The following is a 12773-nucleotide window of genomic DNA, read 5'->3' as shown; positions in this document are numbered from 1 at the left end:
CACAGCAATAGGAGGATATAGGGAGCTGAGCACCACCTTTTCTAGTTCTCTACAACTCAGTGCCATGTAAGCCTCTCAAGGTGTCAGCAGAAAACCCAGACTTCAGCCTCTCTCAGCATCCATTTCCTTCACCAGAGACTCACCAGGTTGTCCTCACATGTCCCTGCTATGTTCTCCACAATTCATGTCCCAAGTTTACCTTAATATCCACGATAAACCCACTCACTCTCTCAAAATGGCAACTTCCTATTTCAGGCTCAACACTTCAGATAGCTTAGGTGTGCTTCACAGCATATGTTAACATTCTCACTGTAAAGGGAAAAGCTTATAATAACCCATTTTGCCACCAGGTTGCAGTTGCCAAAGATAGCGGCTACGGGCAAAGAGCTATTTCTGCAACACCCAATATTGATTCTCTCAGCTCAGGAACAGCCAAGGAAAATGAGAAGTGGTTAGGACACCAGGCGTTTCCAGCAGTGGCGGTGACTGCTGGAGTCTCCTGATGGCATGAAACAGAGAAGCCTTCAGCTTTATGTCAGGGAGCTGGAAAAATGTCAAGAGCCCCAGCATCAGGGGAATATAAGGCGAGCTTAAAAAAAGAAATCTCAGAGAGTGTTAGTTGTGGGAGCTGCTAGGAAGAAAGAGAGTGGGTCGGGTTTAGATTTCTGCTAAGTGGGTGCTTTTTAGGCAAAAAAATACCCCAAATACATTAGGATCTCCAGGATCCTAAAATAAAAGGGTTCAATTTTAAATAGTTCAGGAGTCAAAGCTGAAAAGTAATTTTCTAAAATACACGCAAAACTTGAAGGAGAAAGGTATGAACCAGCAAAATTACACTCAGTCATTAAGGTGAGAAATGAAAAAGTAGTCATTAGTGCATTGAGTTCAAATCCAGGTTCAGTGTTTCCACTTCTGAACTGTTGGATTCCATCTTCGATGAGCTGAATACACCAAAAAATACTGGTAAAAAGCTTTCTTACCATTAGTTAAGAATTCTATCTGAATTCATGTTACCTGCACAAGGAAATTGTTTTAGCGAAGTTTGTCTGCGATGCAATATAATATCATAATCTTATTACTTTATGAAATTACTCTCTGCAGTGTCTTTTCTTAGACTGGTATAAGTGCAGTAGTCAAACATCTTGTTCTCCCTGTGCAACTGCTTTGTACTCAAATCATTGTGTTGGTTCAAAGAACTGTTTGTGTTCTGTGTCTGTACAGGCAAAGCCAAAAACCTGAAAAGTTTTCATACACTTTGTAAATAGTAGTACCAGCAATTTACCAATTTATAAGAATATATAGGGATGTGTTTCATAAAACAATGCAAAGAGTAACATTAGCATAACGTTATCCATTAAATCCACCAAAATATTGTGAAATAACATAGCTTTCTTGCCTCCATTGAGGTAACTATTGGATGGCAACACATTTCCCACTCTACTTTTACATTCCTCATGTTGATGAAGACTAGTGAAAATAAATATGCACAAGTGGGAAGTATCTAACTTAGATTGGAAATTCCATGTTGGAATTTCCTGATGTCTGAGGGCTCAGCTCTGCTCCTTCATGGCTCCTTTCTCCTCTGATTTTCTTTCACAGTAGAAGCCATTTCAGTCCATGTTCTCTGTAGCAAATCTAAAGATTCCTGCCCCACGTGGTGGGACAACCTGCTATGACCCATAGGTTTTCTAGGGCTGCAAGCCACCCCAGTTTCACTCCCATCCTTGGCCAAAGGAATGGGGATACTCCTCTTCCAGACATTTCCTGTAGAAGGCCAATTTGGATATCTAAACACTGCTTCAGAGGAATAAGTGCAGCTAAAATCTTTTGTTGCAGTCTTCTCCACAGAGCCTAACAGGCACGGGACAAAGAACATATGATGGTATAGCTGAGTGGTTATTCATTGCTTAATTTCAAAGGGTTTCTGAAGAAGAACTGAAAAAACCACCATGAAAATCTTTTGCACTGAAAAGTGTTAAGTGAGATAAATATAAACATATCTATCCTCTATAATTAAGCATTGTCAAAGAAAAAAGAGGTATAAGTAGAGTTTGTATCACACTTTGTGCTCATTAGCATTGTAATATACTTTGCACACAAAACCACAATGCATAATTGATTGGTTATTAGCTCTAGCAGAACTAAGGAAAAATCTCATGTTAACAAAGTTAAAAATACAAAGAGTAAGTTTTAGGGATCTTGCTAAAAGTGCAGCTAGGAATCATGTGTTTATTACAATAACACACATGATAAGCTAACCACCTCCACCATTTACATGGGATAAAGGTATAGAAAGGCTCTGAGTAAGGCATGCTGACTCATCTGACCATTTCAGAATATTTTGTCTCTGGGAACAAGTAGCCATTGTTCCAGAAAGAGAAACAAACCTCCCCAAAAGAAAATTTCATAACCTTCCTTAGAAGTGGTTGCTTCTGAGTCACCAGATCCGCTGCTGATACTGGTGAGGGAGCGGTGGGGCTGGAAGAGGATTGTGTCCCACATCACGAATTTTTAACACATTCCTCAATTTTGAGGAACAATGGGCTCTCTTAGCCATTTAGTATTGCTATAAGACATCCTGAACCCCGTCTGCTGAGCAGATGACAGGGTCTACATGTTGTGCAAGCGACAGACACACCCCACTGGCTGCTGAGAGTCCCTTTTGCAGATGTATGAAACCACAGCTTAGAGCAATTTGCTCTTTACACAATAAAACAACTTAACTGGTGCCTGTGGCCATAAGCTCTTTGGCATACCCGTCGATGGTGGCCTGCAAAGGCAGTCCTGCACCCAGCCTTCCTCCTACCTGTGGCCACCTACCAAGCAGAGCTTGCTGCTCCACTGGCCCTGCACAGCATCGAAGACACCAAGCTGAGCAACAGGTTTCCCCAGCAAAAATAATTAGCTGTCAGGAGTAATCGTCGGGCTGAGCTCAAGTGCTTAGATACTTGATGGCTGGCTGCACCTGGAGGCATCCTCTCCGAGCACACCACCAAGAACCCTCTTTCAGAGGCACTGCATTGACACTTTCATCCAGAAAATAGCAAATGTAGTGGGACTGCCTTTCCCTGCCTCTCAAGATGATGGCCCACTGTCTAGTCCACCCGGCTGCGAAATAAAAAGCTTACTCTTAAACGTCTCGATTTGCAGCTGAGCTTGGAAAAACCTGCAAGGATGGTGCATCCCGCAAACTCCCATGGTCACAAGGGTGTAGGATATTTAGGTCAAGTGATCTTTAAGCTGTTCTCTTACATGCAAAATTTTAAAATAGTAATTATAGATGGGGTTTTATTAGGCTTGCATAAACCCTCTGCCCCATTATTTGGATGTGAGAAGTCAAATGAAGCACACTCATCCTCTGTAGGAGTGACCCAACTACCAGACATTAATGAGAGACAGACAGTTAATGTTTCCTACTGCATCAATTAATAAATACTAAGATTGAACAGTTAGGAACCCCTCTAACCTATTACCAGGGGAAAAGCAGCAAATCTGTACTGAGTTTATTAACAGAATTTAATTTAATCAGACATTCTGGATACACATTGCACCCCTGTGGGGTTTACTATTAAAGTTCTCCTATTTAAGGGACAGAGTATAAGAGTTTTTATTACTGATGTCATATGTCAAAAGCCTGACCTTACTTCAAATCCCTAGGAAATTACATTCCATTGACATATGGTTTGAAGAGCAGCTAATAAGCTAGGTGAAGTTTACATGCTATCAGTCCAAATCCCTGTTGCCCTCAGTCTGAAATCCTGTTTGCTTTGGGGAAACCTCTTAATAACATAGTAGGAGCAGGTTTCCACTTAATAAACATTCTCTTTAGCAACACCTTGTAAATGCTCTCCATTTGCTGAAATGGAGTTAAGCAAGCATTTTACAAAGAGGTAGATTATCTGTTCTCAACAGTTTTCTGTGGAATTACTGTAGGTATTGCCTCTGATAGCAATTAATTTTTTCAAAAGTTTCTTCTCCACCACAGCTACAATTTTTTTTTTAAGTTTTTTTTTTTTTTTTTAATATTCTTGTCATAGTATAAAGTTTCCGACCTTTACACAAAGGTAATTCCATCATCTTTATGTTGTCATCTGACCTGACATTTCTCCACTTAGAAAAAAAGCTGTGTGCTTTTTGCAGGGATCTGAAGCTGACGTAACTCTTCACCTTGTTCACCACTTTTTCTTCATCAAGAAAGTAATCTGAAACTGAGCAGAATTCTGTTTGAGTGTTTGTCTGGTTTTTAAGAGTGTATTATTCCGGAGTACATTCTTAACTAAGAAGACTGTGGTCTGGAATTAGAAGATCCCCACATGAATAAATACCTTTGTTTTTCAGCTAACTTGCCTCTCACGGGACAATCAGGTTGAAAAGTTGTAAATTTATTTGTAAATTATTATTCCTTCAAACAAACGCTATTCCTCTGCAATCCATCTCTACCTCACACTTAGTTAATTGTCAAATCGGTGATGATAAATAACCCCAAGTACAATGAGTGAAAGACTTACGATCAATTTATATTGCCTTGATAAATGAAATTACTGTTAGTATTATTGCTGCTTATGGATTAGTAGGGGAGACTTCCTTTTTGAGCTTTACTTGCTGGCATATGTTTTCATTACCTTGAGATGGAGGCACAATTTTCTCAGCAGCACCATCAGTTCAATGCCTTCTTATGGTGAGGATAGACCCTTTGATGCCTAAAGAGAAACAGAGCTGCAGAACTGCTGCGCGTGGTTTTGACGCCGCTAATGAAGACTTACGACAAGGCATGGTTTTGATCTACCACAGGCTCAAACTCTGCTTCTGAGAAGCTGTGCAGTATCTTGGCTTTCTTACAGGGGGAAAAAAAAAACAAACACCAACTTTTGCTTGTACTTAATCAGAAACAAGGTCACCACCTTGTCAGAGAGTCAAACTGCATGTGTTACCTCCAGCCACCCTCACCCAAGTGCTATCAAAGGCCAGATCTCGCTACGCGGTTCTTCTGAGAGGAAAGCTTGTGAGGGCTTTAAGCTAATGGTGAAATACACTGCTTTGGATGTTTACTGATTTCCCTTCTCCGACAGCTGCATGAGATCTGCTTTGCCTGAAATCTATGGGGTTCCTCAGACATTTGACTGGATTGTCATTGGCACCTTGTTGGTCAATGCATCTGGCACCATAAATTTGGATGTAGAGCAGGTGCTCTCTTCCAAATCCCAGGGTGTCTTCCATCAGCCCTCTCCCTGAACCTTTTTCTCCCTGTTTTTCTGCCTCTGAGGCTGAAGATGCCTTCCAACACTTCAGTTACCACTGATAGCAAGTGAGGGTGGGGGTGCCATGCTATGATAAGTTAGCAGAAATAGAGTGCTACATGCCTTTGTTCAAATAGAGTGTTTTCTCTATTCGCCTTTTTTTTTTCTTTTCACTCCTGATATTTACCAACTCACAATAGCACATTTTTAGCAGCCCAGTGTACAAATTGCACAGTCCCAAATCAACCACTGTTGGATAATGATTCTTCGATGGGACTCTTTGCCAGGAGGTGTAATGATAGGACAAGGGGAAACGGTTTTAAAGTGGAAGAAAAAAGATTCAGATTAGATCTCAGGAAGAAATTTTTTACTATGAGGGTGGTGAGACACTGGAACAGGTTGCCCAGAGAAGCTGTGGCTGCCCCATCCCTGGAAGTGTTCAAGGCCAGGCTGGATGGGGCTTTGAGCAACCTGGTCTGGTGGGAGGTGTCCCTGCCCAGGGCAGGGGGGTTGGAACCAGATTAAGTCCTGTTCTTAACATTTCAGAATGCTGGAGCACCTCTGCTGTGAAGACAGGCTGAGACAGTTACGGTTGTTCAGCCTGAAGAAGGCCCCTGGGGGACCATATAGTAGCATATAATACCTAAGGGGGGCCTAAAAGTGATTGGGAGGGACTCTTGGTCAGGGAGTGTAGTGACAGGACGAGGGGTAATGATTTTAAACTGAAAGAAGGAAGATTTAGCCTAGATTTTAGGAAGAAATTCTTTACTGTGAGGGTGGTGAGGCACTGGAACAGGTTGCCCAGAGAAGTTGTGGCTGCCCCATCCCTGGAGGGGTTCAAGGCCAGGCTGGATGGGGCCTTGAGCAACCTGGTCTGGTGGGAGGTGTTCCTGCCCATGGCAGGGGGGTTGGAACTTGATGATCTTTGAGGTTCCTTCCAACCCAAACCATTCTATGATTCTCCTCCAACCACCTTTATGACGCTGCTGCATCTTACTCATATCACTCAATGGTCCTTTTTTTCCCCTTTCTTTCTCTCACTAGGTCGTTTTTACTACCTAATCCACCCCACCAAGCTGACCTACGACGAAGCCGTCCAGGCGTGCTTGAAGGATGGAGCTCAGATCGCTAAAGTGGGCCAGATATTTGCGGCCTGGAAGCTGCTGGGGTACGACCGCTGCGACGCGGGCTGGCTGGCCGACGGCAGCGTCCGCTACCCCATCTCCCGGCCCAGGAAACGCTGCAGCCCCAACGAGGCCGCTGTCCGCTTCGTGGGCTTCCCCGACAAAAAGCACAAGCTGTACGGTGTCTACTGCTTCAGAGCCTACAACTGAAAATACCTAGAGTGCAAAAGTTTTAAATTCATTAAGAACATGTGAAAGATATATTTTTTTTTTTGTTTGTGTGTGTTTTTCGTTTTCGATATGAACTCATGCAAGTTACCAAAACTGTGATAAACCTTTTTTACTTACTGTAAAGAGTCATTTTCATCCACCCAACCCATTAATTTGTGGGGTGTTTTGTTTTTTTTTTTTTGTTTTAATATTTTTGTAAAAGTATCATTCCATAGTTATTTTAAATTAATATAATTTAATGGAAGATCTAGGTAAGGAAGTTTTAGAGCCAAATTCTTTAAGCTACGTCATCCCAACAAAATATACTTTTCATGAATGGGGCATGCAATAGAGCTTGATAATTGCTAGGGCACAATTATGAAATGTAAGGCTACTCAAAGCAGAAGCTTTTAAAAGCACAAATTTTACATATTTGTATCCGTTTGAGAAATACTGCAAATTGCTTATATCAGGAATTTTGAAATAAGATTATCTTTTTGTTAAAGGGGATCAGTGAGGTTTTGCAGAAAAACCTCACAAAAATGTAGGTTAGAAAATAACTGTTTTCACTGGTTTCACATGGGAACAACAGAGTAAATTAAAAGCAGCTAAAACAGTCCACAAAAGTTGGACTAGTTTTACAATTTAAAATCTTGCCTTTCTGAAAAATGAGCTCATGGTCCCATGCATAGGAACAAGCACAATTAGTTCTCCTGAACATTTCAATTGTGGTTTTGTTGAGTATAAATCATTGATGGGGGAGTGAATAATTAACTAATGAGAAAATCCTGTTTTCTTCTTAACTCCAATTAAAGATGCCTGAGAAATGTTGTATTACCTTTGAGTAGCTTTACTGAGTTATTTTTAAACTCTTAAAGGCCATTTGCTAAGCAGCGTATAGCATCTACTCAGGGCAGTTGTATAAATGAACTGCTGGACAGAGAAATTGTAAACTTTAGCAGCTTGATTTTACATTAGCCTTTGAAATGTTATTGTCTTAATGAAAGAACAGTACAATATTTAATATTTCTTACCTATTTACACATCACAAGAAATAAAACTTAGAAAAAAACCCATTAAAATAAGTAAGTCTTAGAACAAGATTATAAAATAAAATCTGAAACCAGATGTTAAGGTTTAGAAGAGAAAAAAACACACTTGTTTCCTTACATCTCATTTGTGTCTTAAAAGTACATTTGTTTTTTAAGCTATCAATGGAAAAAATAGTATCGCTAGCCCTGAATTATTTAGTTAATCCTCATTAGAGTTAACATAATTAAAAAAAAAAAAAAAAAGCATTGAAACACTTCTTTTCACTCTATCTGCAGTGGTCTAGGTGGAAGATGTTTACTTTTATCTGCCAGTGTCAGAGATAAATGCACTGTGCATGGTGCCTAGGATTTCCAGAGCTGCCTAAAACACTAGGTCCTCCCTAAATACCAGTTTGAGGGAATTTGGATTTCTGATTCAAACTCATTTTGGATGCAGCAATTCTTGGTGCTCATCTTCAGATACCTTAATGCAACCAGTTTTTCAGAGAGTGGGTGCTCAAGGCTTTCTGAAAATTTACTCCACTTATGGTGTCTCAAGCTGGATATCCAAAAAACCAAGAGGCCACTGATTGAAAATATCTTGGTCTTGAGTAATCTCTTAGGCAGTTTTGACATTCTCTATCCAGTGTTGGTTCTACCACTTAAAAATGGAGAACTCTTTTTCCTACTCTACGCTTGCTGACTATGAAGATTTCAGAGGACCAATATTTGTATTATGCAAAGTTTTATAGCTTCCCATTGTTTCCATATCTAAACGAGATATAGTGGTATTTATCCAAGTAGGACACGAGTGGTATGCTTTCATGAATGGTTTGGTGTAGTTGTTTTCCCGTGGACATGAGTAAATAAATCTCTTTCTCGGAGTCGTTGTGGTCCTGTTTTAAAGCTCTGTGAGTAAAAACCAGGAACGATGTATGGTAGGACTGTAGTGGAAAGATACCATAGTGTAAAGTGTTTCATTGGAGATAGTTCCCATCAAGCTCAGAGGCAGATTTCCATCCTTCTGGGGATATTTGCATCCACTGTGGATATGTGCTCATACTATACAGATGAAGCAATCTCGGTGCCAAACACCCCCTCCCCCTTTTTTAAATCCACTAGGAATTGGATTTTATTGAAACTCTATCACTTGGCGATAAAGAGACTTATTACAGGTCAAGCCCCTAAACCCATGTAATCTTCTTCAAACAGCCATTTTTTGAATCAGTGTCCATTTCACACATTTTCTCAGGGGATTCAGGACCTTTTCTGAACCCTTTGGAGAAAAAATGGAAATGGGAAGAGAAGTGGAAAATATCCGTACAGGATAAGGAATGGGGTATGCAAGACTGGACCATGACCAAGAGGAATGTGTGTTATTCCCCCATCCAACCTTCAGAAACACGGAAAAAAGATGCAGACTATTTCATAGTCTTTTCTGAAGCTTGGAGAGGGAGGTTGTGGGATGGGGAAAGCTCTAGGGAATATCCCAGTTTTTACCCCGGCTAGATCCAGAGTTGCTGTAAAGAGGGAAGCCTTTTATGCAGCTGTCTCTATCCTCCCTAAAGATCTGCTCGATCTGGAGGAGGCTGCATGGTTTTCCTATTGCACAGAGGTGAAAAGACCCTCATGAAAATTTTTTTATTTTATTTTTTTTACCTCTCCAGGGAAACCCTTCACAGGGTTTCACCCAGACACATCTTTTTTTGCAGGACTGGGGATTATATTTTGCCTGCATAAAAAATGTACACACCCAACCCACTCGTGGGGCTGGCTAAAAAGTGCCCTCACTGCTAGACCAAAGGCACTGCGGGAAAGGCAGATCCAGCCTTTCGCCGACTTCGCCGACCCTCTGGAGATGGCTGGTCGGGTCCTAAATCACAGCAATCTCAGGCTTTGTGCTAGCTTATGCCTTCTGCCTCCCTATCTCCGGGCTGCCGCTGTGACAGCCCGGGTGTAGCATCCCCCCCCCCCCCCCCAACTTCAACCCACCGCTGCTTTTCTGCACCCCACGACACCCCGGGCCGGTGGCTGAGCAGGCTCTGCACCACCCAGGTGATCCCTCAGCTCTGGGGAAAGACCCCCTTCCCCCATTCAGCTCCCGGCTTGGCAGCACAAAGAGACCACGAGGCGACGAGGAAGGAGGTCTCCAGAGGGACGCTGAGCTGGCGTATGGTCACAGATGGCCAGATTTACCCTTCAGTTATAATGCCTGTAAGTTCGCTTGCTAGGAGCCACGTGTGATGGAGTCTCAGTACCTGAATTCACATTTGTCGTGTTACTTTACCAAGAGCCCAACAGTCTAACTGGGGATCAGGCTAGGTGTAGTTCTGCGTATTGATATACAACATTGTGTATTATTGTAACAGGTGCAGTTAATTGGGTAGTTCGATGAAAACGCCTTTGTATGTAAAAAATAACTAGTTCTAATGTAAGCAGGTATAAAAACCATAAAAAGCATATGATTACCTGAGAAGTGGGCACAAATAGACAAAAAGACACGAATTATATTTATTTTTACAGCTACTGACTCCATTTCCTTTTATAATGTCAAATGTCAGGATGTTTTCTTATTTTTGACTAAGCTAGCTAGGTGCTTGGATAAAAACTTTAAAAAGCAGCTTGAAAACTGGATAAAAGTCTGTGCTATTTTCTTTTCATGAGAGAATATTCTATCATTAGAATCAATTCATGTTCTCTGTCATTATCTTGTATTTCGCAATGTATCTGAATTTTAATGCCCATGAATTGACAACAATTAAATCATGTTGTTCTTTTCAAGATGATGATTTCTCCTTATTGACTGGCCATTCTTCTACTTCTGTCTCAGAAAACACAAAAAGAAAAGGAATACATCAAAGTATGGAGATACTTACTGCACTATAGTAGACAAAGCGATTACAAGACTAAGGGAAAAAAAAAAAGACTACTCTGTGAATATGATTTATAAAAGAAATAAAGAAAACTGTATTCCAGAGCTTTTGTTTTATGCTTCTTTGAAGCATTTTGGAAGTAGAAACGCAAGTACCAATTTCTTCTTTGTGTTCTCTCTCATCTTCTAAAATAAAATAAAGCAAAATTAAGGAAAGCTTTTTTTTTTTGGATGGTTGGTGTTACACTGCATATACATCACTAGAAACTGGATGTAGAACACTGTTTCACGTATGGGAAAATTTATGAAAATTTACTATGGCCTTAGAAAATAAAAGCAAACAGAAATTGCTCTTCATAATGGGCACCAAGAAAGATTTCTAGTGTCAAGCAAATAATTAATTATTCAAAGCATTGGACCAGCTTTTCAGCTTCTGTAATCACACTATTTCTGCATTCTTTTATTGACCTGTACTAGATAGTTAACTCTGAAAGTTACCTACACTGCACCACTTTGTTGAGAAATACTAATCTTCCAGAAGCTTTCAGTGTATCTGCCATGTTTTAAAATAGATGGAAAAGAGCTGAGGAAAACTTTCACTCAGAATAAGGGAAAGCTGTATTACTATTAATACACGGTCGAGACTAACATACTTTTTTCCTAACAATTTGGTTAAAAGAATTTTAAAACTAGTAACATTTTCACTTTATATCATTAAGCATAAAATTAAAGATCCTTTTGGGAGAAACAGTCCCTCAATAATTAGGATTTTCATTAATAGCAGCAGCTTCCATTGAATGACATCTCACTGTTCAAAATAGAGAGACTTCATGCTTGGAAGTGGCTGGATTTAAGATTTGATAGAACTACTACAAAACTATAAATGTCTAGATTTTCACTGAAAGACTTAGCAAATGAAGTCACTGGCTGCCATTTTATTTAGCTATTCTTTCTGTTACTCACAAAGGATACCAGCAGCTTTCTGTTCAACAACAGCAACAGCTGGTTGTTCTTCTTGAAGGTTTTAAGAAGCTCAGTCTTACACATTTGTTAGCCATTTTCTCTTTTTTTCAGAAGCAGTTACAGGAGTGGATCAAAAATATTGCAGAGCAGTAAAATTCCAGTGCCAGGGTTTCAAATCAAAAATACAAAACTAACAAACAGGCTGAATTTTAAGAGAAAGGTAAGGTGAACTGATGAAAAAGAATTACTACTGAAAAATAATTAATAATTACTAGTGAAAAATAATTGCTCCTGTTCCCGTGCCATGAAAAGGGATGGTCCCTTTGAAACAAGGGTGTCCTGAAAGAAGAAACAGGAAAGACCACAGAAAGCAATACTTCAGTATTTGGTCTTTGACACTGAATTTGCCTGTGTTACATTTTGCCCAGTAATTATTAAGCCATAAGTTCAAATATACAATAACACACCCACCCACACGCCTCACACACACTCCCCCACCCACCCCACCCCCCAAAAAAAACAACCCGAGATTAATAATAGACCAAAAGTTTGGAAGGCATTTCTTCTTTTTCTTCATCAAGCCTTAAACTAGAAGTAGGAATTTCTAATTGGAAGTCCTCTGAGTCTACTGTTTTCCTCTTTTTCTCTGAAAATATCTTAATCTGTAAAGCCACTACAAGGTAAAATGTAAAGTCCATCTATTTCTTCAATATTGTGCCAGAGGCAAGCAATTGTTTGACAAATAACAATAGCACTAACATGGGACTCAGCTAATAAATTATGCATGAACATATTTTCCAATGTGTCCAGTGGGTATTTAATGGATTCATTTTTTTTAACTACCAGTAAACAAAACCAAAATAGTACGCCTTGATTCTAGTTGAATAAAAACAGTTTGGGTTTTATCCTATACTAAAAAGATATATTGTAAAGCATTTCAGCTCCCTACTTCCTACGCTGCTGTTCACTGTACTTAAAGAAATCAAGATGAAATTAAGTAGAAAGCAAATGGCATCATCTTGATTTCTTTAATAACTAGAAGAAAGTTTCTTGTTTTCTTTTATGTAGAAAAAGATCAGATTACAAAATTCTCAAATTCTAGCTCAAACACTATAGACAAATTAAGAGGTCTTCATTTCAGCAGAACTGGCTTGTGAATCAGCGGCTGCTTCTTACAATTTCAAACTTCGAAATCCCAGCATAAAATGAGTTTTTATTCCGTGTTACCAAACATGAACCACCAGTGACTATTCTTTTTCTTGACTTTCAAGAGTGGTTTTTTGGAGGGTTTAGTTCTTTGTTAGCACTCCTGATTTGGAGTGTTTAACTTTCACCA

The 12773-nt window shown here is 39.9% G+C and overlaps 1 protein-coding gene across 3 annotated transcripts in view; it reads left to right on the top strand.

Annotated features, from left to right (window-relative positions):
- The window catches only part of HAPLN1 (hyaluronan and proteoglycan link protein 1), a 66930-nt gene extending 58444 nt beyond the window's left edge, over positions 1–8486 (top strand). For all 3 annotated transcript variants that reach the window (XM_014960488.1, XM_014960490.1, XM_014960489.1), the window contains exon 5: positions 6282–8486. In XM_014960488.1, the coding sequence (XP_014815974.1) occupies positions 6282–6571 (290 nt within the window). In that variant the 3' untranslated portion in view covers positions 6572–8486. The remainder of the gene's footprint in view (positions 1–6281) is intronic.
- Positions 8487–12773: the final 4287 nt, after the last annotated feature.

This window comes from Calidris pugnax, unplaced genomic scaffold (genome assembly GCF_001431845.1).
Source record: "Calidris pugnax isolate Ruff unplaced genomic scaffold, ASM143184v1 scaffold326, whole genome shotgun sequence".
Classification (NCBI taxonomy): Eukaryota; Metazoa; Chordata; class Aves; order Charadriiformes; family Scolopacidae; genus Calidris; species Calidris pugnax.
Note: the sequence above shows the minus strand (reverse complement) of the source record. Positions and strands in the feature narration are given on the sequence as shown.